This window comes from Cyanistes caeruleus, chromosome 2 (genome assembly GCF_971803275.1).
Source record: "Cyanistes caeruleus chromosome 2, bCyaCae1.hap1.1, whole genome shotgun sequence".
Lineage (NCBI taxonomy): Eukaryota > Metazoa > Chordata > Aves > Passeriformes > Paridae > Cyanistes > Cyanistes caeruleus.
In genome coordinates, this window is record NC_141702.1 from 98163413 (window position 1) to 98177002 (window position 13590).

Consider the following 13590-nt stretch of genomic DNA (forward strand, 5'->3'; position numbering starts at 1 on the left):
TTAATCTACAGAAGAAAAATCCCAGTTAAAGGTCACAGCGACACAGATAAGTTTGCAAAAAAGTGTTGTCAAGAAGCCAAAATTTTAATGTCTGATAAATCCAAGTGCATCATACTGACATAGCATGGAAACACGACACTATTCTAACTTCTGGTGCTCACATAATCTGTACATCACATTCTGAGACACATTAAAAAAAAAATTCTACTGCTTTATTATTTGGAATTTTATGTTGAACTAGACCTTCAGGCCTGTAACTCACATGAAACAACAGTGAAACCTAAAGAACTTCAAAACTGTTTTCCAGTGGTTTCTCTTGTGGAGATGAACATGCATCTTTGGAAATCATTAATCCCTAACACTGAAGGGAAGGCAGTAAAGGAAATCTGATAAGCACACTAGCACCAGTTTGCAGTCAATTGACAATAACATTTTCTAACTTTGAAAGCATCATAAAAATGTGTATTTCCTTACCTTGTTTCCTTACCAGTATTTTCTGGAGAGAGCTACCCTAATCTCCTGGAAAGAATCATACCTTATGGTACCAGCCACAGTAGGATGTGGTCTGTACCCTTGGGAAAGCCCAGGATCACCAATTGGACTGGCTGAGGAGGAAGGGAAAGGGAAAATTTCTGGTTTTGGACAGCAACCATGAGAATACCCTGCTTTTTTTAACCTTAGCTTCTTTCATACCTTCTTTTAACCATTTCCTATCTAGAATTGGTAATGCGCAGTTCACTTTCGGTAGAAGAAGAATTGGATCCAGTATAATTTTGTTCAGTTCTGTTTATTAATTAGGGAGGAAAAACATCCTGTGTCCTTGAAAGCAAAAGGAATCAAGCAGCAGAAGAGGCAGGCTTTGCTTACAAATAAAATCCCGTCTTCAGCTAACAATCTGGACAAAGGTTCTCTTTTTAAATTATTTTTAACACTGCCAGGCTATTGGTGCTTCTGTGGCTGCAGTGATCCCTTTCTTACTGTCCTGTCTCAGTTTCTGTTTTTTCTGCCCCGCTTCACAGAACAATAAACGTTTACCAAATTGAACTCAGTGAAACCTCTTTACCTGCATATGCTTGCACATTGGAAAATAGCTTCTACTATTTTGGTTACCTGATCCATAAAAGATCCCTTTTCTTGCCAGTTTATTAACGTTTACCTAAATATATTAAAACTATTTACTCCTCAAAATGGCTAATTAATATTCAGATGTAGCCAAATGATAGCAGCATGCAATCTTGATTAAAGGCACCTAGCATGACTTGGCCTATGAAAGTATTACAATTTTCATGCACAGAATTTCAACTCTGATGTGCAGAGCTAAAACCAACAGTGAATCACATAGCACCACAGTTCCTACAGCGACAGAGAGTTTGCAGTTAAAAGAGTTAAAAGAGTTCAGTCATCAGTGAAAGCAGCAAATGTAAAAAACTGAACATAGCTTAGAGGCGGAAAGAAAAGAAACTGCTTAAGAAAAGACTGAAGAAATTGACAGATTCTCAACTAATGTCAATCAGTATATCTTTGGTGAAGGTGATGAACTTCCTTAATGTAATGGAGCTAAAAAAGCTGCCCAAAGCAAGTACTAGAAACAGGGATGGTCACAAAAGTACCAGGCAGAGGGGAAAACGTAAATTAATGAAAATTATTTTCACTTTGCATTATCTAACAAAAGAAAAAATACTTTATATAATTTTCTTATTATTAATCAGATGAACAGAACATTCCAATATTCTACTTATAAAGGATATAGCCCCACTCTCACAAATACTGCTGACAGTCTCTTCTTGTGATCCGCCAGACTTCCAAGTTTCCTCAAACCTATAACAATAATCCTGAAAAGCATAAAGTGGCTGGGCTGTGGCAACCACTTCTAAAGTGTGAGAAACAAAGAGGAAAGCATCCCTTTCCAAAGGGAGAGCAGCTGGACTAAGAGAAGCTAAGCATATACAGGTTTTGTGGTGGGATAAGGATTTTTTGTTAATCCTTTGGTATAGCTCCAGCTTTGTAGATGCTTTTTCTACAGTATTGTTTAGCAATAGGTCAGATCTCCTGTAGAGTATCCACAAACTTCCTGCATCTTACCTTGTCTCCTCAAAATCAGAGTGCCTTTTTTGTCATTTTAGAGTCTTATATTTAAATGCCCTTTTCTCCTGCTTCAAAAAATTCTCTTTCTTTCCAATCCAAAACCTTTGAAGGACTCCTAAGTCTTCCCCTTTGTCTTAAATTGCAGTGCAAGATGTAACCAAAGGTATGTATTCTATTACCAGCTGTTAAAACCAGCTGGGGCAGTGTTCTTTATCTCTTCTACAACCCATCCTCCCTCCAGGGGAATATCTTCTGTTAATGGGCCAGAGTCTCAGTGCATGACTGATAAAATTACATCATCCCATTGGGAGATGCTCCACCCAGGGGGAGGAGCCCAGCATTCCTACCTGGATATAATCTTTATTATTTATTTACTTGGCACACCACAGGCAGCCTTTCTCCACTGGATTCCCAGAGGAAGACCAGACCCATCTATATCACCACTGATCCTTCAAAGGAAAACTACAGGATCCCTTCTACAGGATCATTGCTTCAACAGAACCACATCTGTCTCTCCAGGAGGACTGCAGCCACCATTTAATCAGACTGCTACCAACACCCTGACCAGCAGGGGCCAATTGTATTCTGACTCTGTCAGTGTTTTTTGTGATATTGCATTTTATTTTAATTTTTCTAGTAAAGAACTGTTATTCCTATTCCCACATCTTTGGCTGAGAGCCCCTTAATTTCAAAATTATAATGATTCGGAAGTAGGGGTTTAGATTTTTTCCATTTCAAAGGAGGCTTCTGCCTTCCTTAGCAGACACCTATCTTTTCAAACCAAGACACACTTTTTTTCCCTCTGTGAGACCCTCTGGAACTGGTATTCTTTTAATTCCTTTTCCTTCTTCCTCTTTAAGGACTTCCCACTTTATCTGGCACCACCATTAAAGGCGATGGCTCTCCATCACCGACAAGTATGTGGTACAGACCTAGCAGCAAACAGCCTGTTCCACATTAAAAACATGACATTTACAATAATATTGTCCAAAATTCATCAGATGAGTAGAACATGCAGGCCACCCCGTTTGTCTGGGATCAAACAGAGTTTAAATGTCATTTAAAAGAGCTATTTTATGGATTTTTTCCGAACATAGACTGAGCCTGTTTTCACCTCACAAAGAGCATCTGACCAACCAAGACAATTTGCACAGATATTTAAGTAAGACTTAGGAAATTATGATTATGATTTTTTCCTTTTTTTCCCCCCACAAAAAAAAATAATAAATCCACAGAAACAAAAGCTTTGGAAATCCCCACTGCCCTGCTGGACAGGGAAAGCAAATGCTAAAGACATTTCAGTCAAAATAGTTTTGTAGTGTTTAGTAATTATATGTGTAGACAGCAATACATTCAGCACTGGGTTACAGCAGAGACATTTCTATCTCAAAAAGCCAAGAACTCTGAAATCCCTGGTAAAAATTATAGACAACAGAAAATATTTTTTTATCTGGAACAAATATTCAGAGATATGAACCACAGAAATCAAATATATAAGGTTAGCGTACCAATTTGTCTGCATTACTTTGGAAATGTGGTGAATATTAATAAAAATTACCAAGAAGATATCCCATCTTCTACCCATTAGGGTGATCAAGAAAAAAGATAGTTGACTGTGCCTGTACTGAATAAAACTGGAAGATACTTTTAACTGTAGAAACTATAGAAATCACTTTAGAACTGATCCTCTTAGAATAGCATTGAGCTTTACTTAGACATCAGCTCATACTTCTGCTGCCTGCCATGCTTTACTTTCCCCATTTCAATGTAATTTTTTCAAGGAAAACTTAATATTTAAAAAAAAATAATTTCTGAAAATGGAAACCGAAGTTTTAAATTATAAAATTTGACTTTTGGGTTAATTTGAGAGTTTTTCCTTAATGACATGAATCAGTACATTTTATGTCAATGTAGATTTGATGAGTTTGGTGGTTCTGTGGTCTCCAAAAACTAGAGGAGAGAATAATCAGGCCACCAGTTTTTAAAGACAAGGAAAAGTGTATTTTTCTTGCCTTTAAGGCAAGGGGAATCTGAGATACTCCTGTATGAGAACATGCATATAATTTAATAATCTAGAAAGGAACTAGCAGGTGCTCAGTTATACTGCAATTATTCTGCTTTACCACAGAGAATTCTGAGGTCTGTTAAAATGGAAAATAATTTGAATTTTTTCTTTTCTTATAAGTTGCCAACTTTTTTAACAAAGAGACAGACCAATAGCATATGCATTTACTGTGATCCATTCTGACCAGTGCTGGCTAATTAAGGTTTTAGCTAATTTATTTTTAAAACACGGCTTGAGTTAGAATCTGAAAACTCTTGTTAGGTAATACAAACAAGAACTGAAGACATGTTACAACTGAGAATGAAACAGCACTTCTAGTTCTCATCTTAGTGGAAGCTGTAGGTGTCACTGACTGCAGTTCATATCATGGTAGCAATTTTTACTTAAGGAAGACAACATCCTTTTAATGTGTGAAATAATCTGCTGGTGAACTCCAATGTTTGAAAAGGGCCACTAAAAATTAGAAGACTGAAGTAATAAGTGGTGGGCTTAGGTGGAAAACCTTAAAGAAAGGCTTTTTGGTCTGTAAATAATCTTTTCCAACTAATCAGTTTTGTTTCATTTGAAGAAATATCAAATAGCTATGTGGAATACTTTTCCCCATACCTTGAACTAACTGCCTCTTCTAAGACATCAACAGGGCAAGATTTGCCATTCCTTCTTAGCATTTTCCCAAAGGGTTAAGCAGAACTGCTAGAACTTGTATATGTAAATGTGTATATATGTATATACACACATATATATATATATATATACACACAAATGTGTGCATATATATGGGGCAGCTTGTGCAGCATGGCTACTCCCTGCTGTAGTTCAAGCCAGAATAATACTGAAGATGTGGTCATTGTTTACACCATCAGAGCACTGAATTATGTGTTGTCCTGTATGCTCCTTCAAAGATGAAATTTTGAAGAAATCCAATCAGGTGTGATGGTAGTAAGACCAGCCTGAGGGAATCCCATCCCTGTCCACCTGTTCCACCTCTCCAGGGGAAAAGAGGGTTGTGACTTCTGAAGCCAGCTTTGCACTGAAACCAGGGTGCCTTTTAATGACATGGTAAACACCACAGAACTCTAGAACATATATGGAATAGCATTCAGTATAAAAAATCTATCTTTTCATACTTTTATACGACTGGGAAAAGATAAATATGTCTACAGCAAAATTTCAGGTTGAAGCCCACTATGCTATGGTGATCAACTCATTGTAAAGTGTCAAGAAAATAAATATGTTTAAAAATATGTGGTTGCCTCAACTTTTAAGAATATTCAAATCTATTTCATATTCCAGATACTTGGCTACATGTTTGTATTCACAAAGCTCTTTCTTGAAAGTGAAAATATAGCACTATTTCCCCTGCCATGTTCAACTTTCTTAAAAAGCAAAGGGATACTGCTATTTAGATTGCAGGAACAGCAGGAAGAACATTTGCCTGTTTAAATCTTCCTTTCTGAAAACATGGCTTGTTTATTTACTTAAAATTTGTGAAAACACACTTAATAATTGGTTTTGTAAAAACAACAATAAAAGGAACAAACCAGAGTCATGAATTCAAATTACTACAACAAAAAGGCTTATATTCAGAGGCTAAAAACATGCTATGTTGTTAGCTGGTAAATCAGGATGGAATTCAGCTCTTCCAAAAATGGCAAGGTCACACACTGTCTGATCACATTCGTACTACATGAAGTTCTATTTCACTCAAAATCTTTGTCTTTTTAGTTGGTGTTGATCTAAGATGTTAGAAATGATTGCAGTCTACAGAAACAAGGTGGGGGGGAATCAGTTGTGAAACATGTCTGACTCTTGGAGATAATTCAAATGGAAAAAAAAATCCAGGTCATTGGCCTTTTTAAATAGACCCCCGGCAATATTTACTCCTCCATAAATAGCACAGTCACATGAAATAAAACTGTGTTCAGTAAAGCCTGCAAAACAAAAGAACAATTTACAGACTGAAAGGCAAACTGTGGCTCATGTGTTCGCTGGGGAGGATTAAGTGAGCTTGCTGCCCGGTCCGTGCTTAGTGACTGTGGTGTCAGTTCCGCTTCAAGGGGAGCAAGTCAGGTCACCCAAGGTGCTCCATCCTTCAGCAAAGGCCGGGAAACGCCGGGATCCTGCTCCAGACGGTGACTTGTGAGCTCCACTGCCTTTACCCGTGACTCAGAGCACATCTACATAAGGAAATATCATGGGCATTACTGCACCGCTTTAATTCAACCACCACGGCTCTGGTGCTCTAGGAAGGGCAGCACATTTCCCTGAGGTAGACAAGTCCTAACATGGAAGCACAGCCTTCTGAAATACCAGTAACACCATTTAGTGCACCTGCTTGCAAAAATATATATTTTTGGATGATACAGACAAAAGGACAAATGAGTAAATTAGAATAAACATTATTTACATTTCCCTAAAGCTCATGTCAATCTCTCCTGTGTGCTTACCCACACTTAAGACTCTATTTCAAGTCTTACTTTTTAAATTTTTTCCTCAAAGATCCAGCTCTGGAAATCATGTTATTACATAAAAGCCACAGCTATCTCTTCTAAGTCTCTTGCAGCTCTGAAAACACTTCAAAACGTGAAACAACTGCCCACAAAAACTTTGTAACCCGTACAACAAATCAGTAGTATCCACAAGGGCATGTGACTTTATTTCATTCATTAACTGGGGAGTGGAAAGATTGATTTTAATTAAATCAATATTTGAGACTCTTCCTTACTAGTATCACTCTATGTACACTGGTTATGCAAAATGAGGTTAAACAATGCTGCTGAAAAGGTATTTGTGGGATCTGAGCCTGGTTTGAGGGCAGATTTGCAGGTGATGGGTGCCAGCCCAGTCACCAGTGGGCTGTGGAGAGCTGTCTGCTCGGTGGACTTGGCTTTGTTTCCAGTTGCTAAATCACAGCAGAGACACATGAAAATATAGAAATACTTTTCTGCTATTATTCTCCAAGGAGAATAGAACTGCAAGGGAATAGAACTACAATCCTAGACGCAGATACAAGTCTTTACAGACTTGTATCTGTACACCGTCAAAGTGCTTGGAAACCCTGGTACAGCAAAGCCTTTCCACCTTGGATTTAGGGAGAGATTTTCCCCATCCTCTATTTCTCCCCACTACAGCCTATATATACCTGGTTTGCAACTCTTGGCCATGTTTGTACTTTTCTGCCTGCCACATTCAGTAAGTTTCCAAGCAGCTGATTCTTAGCATGCAGTAATTCTTGTTAGCCTGCTAAGAAGCTGACAGAATAAACCTTGCTGTTTGTTTAATTCCCTTCACTGAGCATTAGGAATTACTCCTGAAAGAACTCGGGCTTCCAGGTGTTCTTTCTTACATGCAAATATTTCATACCAGAAGTAGTTCCCTCTTATTTCCAAAATGCTGTGTTGAACAATCTTTAAAGCTTAAGATAGTGCTCATGGGCATTCATAAGGGTCTGATTTGCCACAGACAAATGAATGTAGGAAGTGGTAGTGAAAAGGCTACAATGTTTTTTGTTGTTGGCAGTGGCAGCTGGTCGGTGGGTTGGTGGGGCTTGGTGTCATTTCTGCATTTCAGTGAATATAGGTATCATTTGTTACATTTAAAAATACCACGAATCCACTCCTCTTGCTGAAGATCTTTACCCATTTTATACATATAAAATGCAAACAAATCTTCAGCACAGAGAATAGATTAATTAATACACATCTGCTCATGCTCTATAGATTCTTGCTAAGGAAATATCATAGCAAAGATGTTAACTGACTTTGAAAGCTTAGTTGTAAACCTATGTCCCTAAGGGATGCTTTGCATCTTACTGAGCCAGAAAGATTGCTGTTGAATTCTCAGACAGCACTGTTTACACCCAAAATGACAGTTCAAGACACAGGCAGAATTAAGGAGTTAAACTGGGATACATTTTCATTGGACTATCAGTTACAATAATCCGTGTATTTCTGCCTGTGCATACAAAATTCTTAAAATACATTTTTTATTTGCAACACAATCACACTAGATTGTCTGACAGAAGACTCAATTCAAAGGTTTTTAAAATCACAACAAGAATCAGAGCTAGTTTTAACAATCCATCGCCTGCATATACCCATACACATAGTTTTGCCTGGAAAGACTGTAATGATGTATTCACAGGTATGCTGAAGGAAGTCAAACTCAGGACCCTTGCAAAGATCTTGCCAACTAACCTCGGAATTCCAATCCCTGAATTTCAGATTCTGCTCTGGGAAGAAGGCGACAGATGGCCCTGAGATAACTAATGCTGTATTATTCAAGGATTTATCAAGCAGAATACTTGGGAACATGTATGCTAGACATCTACTACCCAACACAGACTACAAAACATGTAAACATACAATTTATCCTGAACTAGGTGAATATCTCACTTGGTTTTGGTGGAGTATCATTCCAGGAAGTATTTTAAGCTAGGACCAAGCCACTCCCATTTCAGACAGGCTGGGTGAGTTGGAGCTGTTCAGTCTGGAAAAAGGGAGACATTAGAGCACTTCCTGTATCTAAATGGGGTCTACAAGAGAGCTGGGGAGAGACTTACTAGAAGGACATGTAGTGACAGGACAAGGGACAATGGTTTTAAACCGAAAAAGGATAGATTTAGATCACATATTAGGAAGAAGTTCATCACTGTGAGGGTGGTGAGGCACTGGAACAAGGTTGTCCAGAGAAGCTGTGGATGGCCCATCCCTGGAAGAGTTCAAGGCTGGGTTGGGTGGGGCTTTGGGCAACCTGGTCTGGTGGAAGGTGTCCCTGTCCATGGCAAGGGGTTTGGAACAAGATGAGCTTTAAGGTCCCTTCCAACCCAGGACATTCTGTGATTCTATGAAATACCCTGAAAAACTGCTGGGTTTGTGCAGTAGTAAACATAAGCACAGTTGCAGTCAACAGGGCTTTTCATTTTCATTTTCATTTTGAGAGGGAAATAAAATTTTCTCCACAAACCTTTTTGGCTGAGAGTTCTCTCACTCAGGGCATAGTCTTTACTAAAATATTCCTCCCACTGTCTCTGAGAAGAGCTAGATTCCTGGCAGCTTGGCCTCTAAGCATCTGTAAAGAAGAATGGGAAAGCAGAGCTGTAGTTAACTCCTCATACACTGGCAGCCAGGCAACTCCCTGCAGCAAAAATCTGGTAGCAACCTGGTACTTGAAGCACCAGGTTTGCAAGCCAACTGAGCCAGGATTCTGCAAGTTAATGATGCGTCATGTTCTTGTTCACCTTTCCAAAGGTTTCTCTTCTGGGTAAAAAGATGATAAGACAGTGCAGGAAATAATCCTCTGTGACTAAATGAAAAGAACTGTAAATGTGACTTTCAGTAAAATCTGCTCCAGAATGTTGCTTCTGCATTCTGAATAATGATCATGAATGATAATGAGCCTTCTTCCAAGCTAGAGATATGCGAGAGGTGTTGCAGAATCAAGGCTTCAGTGCATATTGAGGGCCCTGATTAAGGAGTGGGAATAACTTGGCATAAAATTACTATTCACAACATTCTCCGTGGACACCATGGACTTCAACAAATTGAATCTGGAGCCAGCAGCTTGTAACCTGGCACCATCCCTGTGTGCCTTTAAATGCACTCTGAAAACCAGGGGCTCCAGAAGCTGACTCAGAGCAGCTCCGACAGCTGTGTAGGAAGCAGTATGTGCAGAAAGTGGGGAAGGGCAATCTCCAGCCCTCTCAAACACAGTTATTTCATACTGCCACTCACAGCTCCCGCTTTCATTTTTTGTCTCCAAATACCCTTGTCCAGCAGGCCTGTATGTTCCAGTGATTTCATCTATTGATGCAATTCCACTACCTTCAAGTGTAACTTAAAGCAAATGTTACCATTTCAGTTTGGGAAATAGTGGCTGGTCACCAGAGACACTGCTCATTCTTTTCCAAATCAGAAGAGTTATATTTAAAAGGCAAAAGAAAACTCAGTGCCTAAAAGTACTTCTCATTTATTTGAGAGAATGAAAGTTTCATTTTGTAGCTGACTCAGATTTCACCAATGTTTCTTTTACAAGTGATACATGAAGATACAGTCTGAAAATCTTACAGTGCAGTCAATATGAAAATCCCATCATTGCAAGACTACACCTATTATTTATGGAGGTCTTGGTGTCATGAATTTTGACTGCCAAAAGATTTTTTTATAGCACATTTTCAAACAGCATTTCTAAGCCTAAGCAACCTTGGGGAAAACATTTTAAACCTCAGAAAAAACATTTTTACATTAACTAGAACTTGCATAAATTTTCCTTAACAAAATCTGAAATATTGATGAAACTCTAAAGTAGACTCTTTTACCCTGGAAACTGGCAGCACGGCTTGAGTTGCCAATAAACAGTACACAGGACATGCTGGTCAGTGTCAGTTTCTAAAAATGGGTGCAGAAGAAAATGACAGCTGTTGGAGGGCAGGCAGGAACAGAGGAACACACCAGTACAGAAGCTTGGCCCCAGTGATCTCTCAATAGGAGCTGTGGGCCTTGAAGTGAAGTGAGAATTAACCAGGTAAGGAATGCAAGGATTTCCTTTACCGCAATCACTGAAGGAGCTGCCAGTTTAAAGGACACGTGCCTAAAGACTGCTATGTTGTCTTTATAATGGATTTTGTAACATAAAGAAATGAAATGAGAAGTCTACAACAACTACAAGAAGGATGAAAGTATATTACACGGATACCCTATAATTTCTGGATAAACTGTATCCAGAACTGAATCTAAAGTGTACAGGAAAGGATTCTCTGAGTGCAGCTCAGCAGGTAAGGATTATACAATATTCTGAGCCAGAAAAGACCAACAAGGATCATTGAGTCCAACTCTTAAGTGAATGGCCCATATTCTCTCTCTACTAAAGATCATTTCACCAAAAGCAAAAAAAGATGAGAAGCACACAAGTTAGAGCCTGTGTTGACAGAGGAAAGGAAAAATAAAAGAGACAGAAGGAAACAGCAGTTTCTACTGAACAGGCTACCACGATCTTAGTCTTTTATGTTCACATAAAGCTATAATAATTTGGCTTTTGATTTATGGTTTATACACAAGAAGATTAAAGTCCAGCTCATGAAGGCATTTTACAAACATTTACGGTGATCTTACTGTATTTATACCCTACCACAGCTGCTGGAACTTGAGTGTGCGCTTAAAATACTAAAAATACTTATTTGCTGAATAGGTATCCAAAACTATACAGTAAAAAGAAATGTGCTGATGTGCAAAAAACTTAGCTATACGCGAACGGCTACCAGGCACCCCCACGTGTTAGCAGTTCCGAACGGGGGAGGGGGGAATCCTATATGGAAACGGGACAGCGCAAGTCAGGCCCTAACGCAGCCCCGCGGCGCACACAGAGTCCCAGCTCTCCCTTCTCCGGGCCAGGCTTCAGCCCGAGCCGTTTAACCCTCCCGGAGCAGCAGCATCAGCTTCTCCGCGCGCGCGCCCAGCCCTGCAAGCGCGGCGCGCGCTGGCCTCAGGCAGCGCTGCGCCCGCAGCCCCGAGCCTCGCCGCGACAGAGGGAAAACACCACGGCCATGCCGCTGCTCAAACAACCGAGTCCACGCCGCGACGGAGGGAAGACGTAAAAGCGCCTCCGAGGCGTCGGGAGGGTGGGGAAAAAGAAAAGTCGGGAGCACTGGGGAGATGGCACGGAGGTGCGCTTGGGAGCGCACCCGCGCGCCGCCGCGACTGCCGGCGCTCTCGGCTCCCGGTCAAACACCCTTTTGGCGGCGTCGCTGTGAGCAGCTCCCGCGGGTGCGCTCCGGCGGGCTCGGGACCCGCCGCGCCCGCGGCGCCGCTTCCCTCCCCGCCGCGGGATTGGCCGGCGCGCGCCCCGCCCGCCATCCCGCCCCTTCCCTTTCTCTTTCCCCTTCCCCTTCCCCCCGCCGAGAACCCCCGCCCTCCCCGCCTCTCCCGCTCCCGGTTGGAGGAGCCGGCTGTCAATCATCCGCTCCCCGGCGCGCGGCCCAACTCCCGCGTCCTCCCCAGGCCGCCCCGGGCGGAGCGGGGGGCGTTCCGTGCTCCTCTCCTTCCATTGGCTGCTCTGGGCCGTCAATCACCTGGGGTCGCCAACCGCTGCCGCTGCCACCGCCCCCGTCCCGCCCCTCCCCCTCCCTCCGCTCAACTCCGCTCGCTCCGCCAAGTTGCGCGGCCGCTGCCCGGCGGCTCCGGGGCTCTGGCGACGTCGCGCGCGGCGGCCCCCGGCGGAGCGCGGCCAGGCGGGATGACGGCGGAGGCGCGGGGAGCGCCCGGCGGCGGCTGAAGGCGGAAAAGGGGCGTGTGGAAGCGAGCGGCTGAGCCTAGGGGGCGAGTCCGGCCGATGACAGCGGGCTCGGCTGAAGGGGACGCGGAGCGAGCGAGGCGGGAGCGGGGCAGCGGCGCCGCCGAGCCCGTCCCGCGGCGGGTCGCGCCGCGCCTGCCCTGAGGACAGCGGGACCCCGGGAGGGAAAGTTTGGCGCTCGCCCGCCCCCGCCCCGCCGGGCAAAGTTGTCTTTGGATTTTGTTTGTTTGTTTTCCCTTTCCTCCTCCTACTCCCCCCCTTCCGTTCCCCCGGCGGCTCCGCGCGGGGAGGAAACGGCGAGGGAAGCAGGAACTGAGGAGCGACCCGGGAGCCTCCCCAGCGCCCGGCAGAGCCCGCTCCGCTCCTCTCTTCGGCGGTGTGGTGTGTGAGGGCAGCCAGGACTTCGTTTTTGGTGGTGTTTTTTCGTTGGGTTTTGGTTTTTTTTTTTTTTTCCGTTTTTTTTTTTTAAGCCCCTTTGTTTTTTGCCCGCCCGCTTCTCCCTCCGGTACAATATATGCTCGTGGAGAGCCGCCCCGCCGCCCAGCCATGTCGGCGGCCATCTCTGCCGCGGAGAAGGTGGATGGCTTCACACGGAAATCGGTGCGCAAGGCGCAGAGGCAGAAGCGCTCGCAGGGCTCCTCGCAGTTCCGCAGCCAGGGCAGCCCGGTGGAGCTCTCGCCGCTGCCCCAGCTCAAAGGTACGAGCCTGCCCTCCCGCCCTCCCCTCCGGCTGCAGGTGCCGCTGCCCGCACCGCCTGCCCTGGCTTGGCCCCTGCCCCGCGCCCTCTGCCCTTTAGCCGTGTCCTCCCCTGCCCCCGGTGCTTTCCAGGTAGGGACCCCGCGGCAGGAATTCCTCCTCCGCACGGGTCGGCTCTCGCTCGCTGTCCCGGGCGCCGACTCCACTAATTCGCCAACCCCCTTTTCTGGCTGGTTCGCGTGGTTTTTAAGGTCTTACGGAGGAAAATGCAGACGATGAGTTGAGTTCAGGAGTGCAGGCAGTTAGTTGAGCGCTAAACCTGGGAGTGAGCGGTGGCTCCTCCCACGGGGGATTTTGGGAAGGGGGAACTCTGCCCGTGGCTAACACCCTGAGTTACCGGAGAGAGTTCGCGTTCGGCTGCTCCGTGCATTCGCACCGCTCTTGGACAGTGTTGGAAC

The 13590-nt window shown here is 43.6% G+C and overlaps 1 protein-coding gene and 1 long non-coding RNA gene across 7 annotated transcripts in view; one reads left to right on the plus strand and one right to left on the minus strand.

The window, feature by feature from the left end:
• Window positions 1-3381: 3381 nt before the first annotated feature.
• On the minus strand, window positions 3382-11990 carry LOC111926180 (uncharacterized). Of its 6 annotated transcripts, none has more exons than XR_015283702.1 (5): window positions 11710-11990; window positions 10467-10536; window positions 9116-9220; window positions 8545-8638; window positions 3382-6327 (listed from the first exon to the last, which is right to left on the minus strand). It is a non-coding gene; the product is annotated as an uncharacterized LOC111926180 (long non-coding RNA). The 6 variants fall into 6 exon arrangements; XR_015283701.1 differs by having other exon boundaries at window positions 11829-11964; XR_015283704.1 differs by having other exon boundaries at window positions 8515-8638; window positions 11829-11946.
• PPP2R5A (protein phosphatase 2 regulatory subunit B'alpha) overlaps window positions 11924-13590 on the plus strand; it is a 43668-nt gene continuing 42001 nt past the window's right edge. Inside the window, exon 1 of the mRNA XM_086878622.1 lies at window positions 11924-13133. Coding sequence (XP_086734748.1) covers window positions 12983-13133 — 151 coding nt within the window. The 5' untranslated portion in view covers window positions 11924-12982. The remainder of the gene's footprint in view (window positions 13134-13590) is intronic.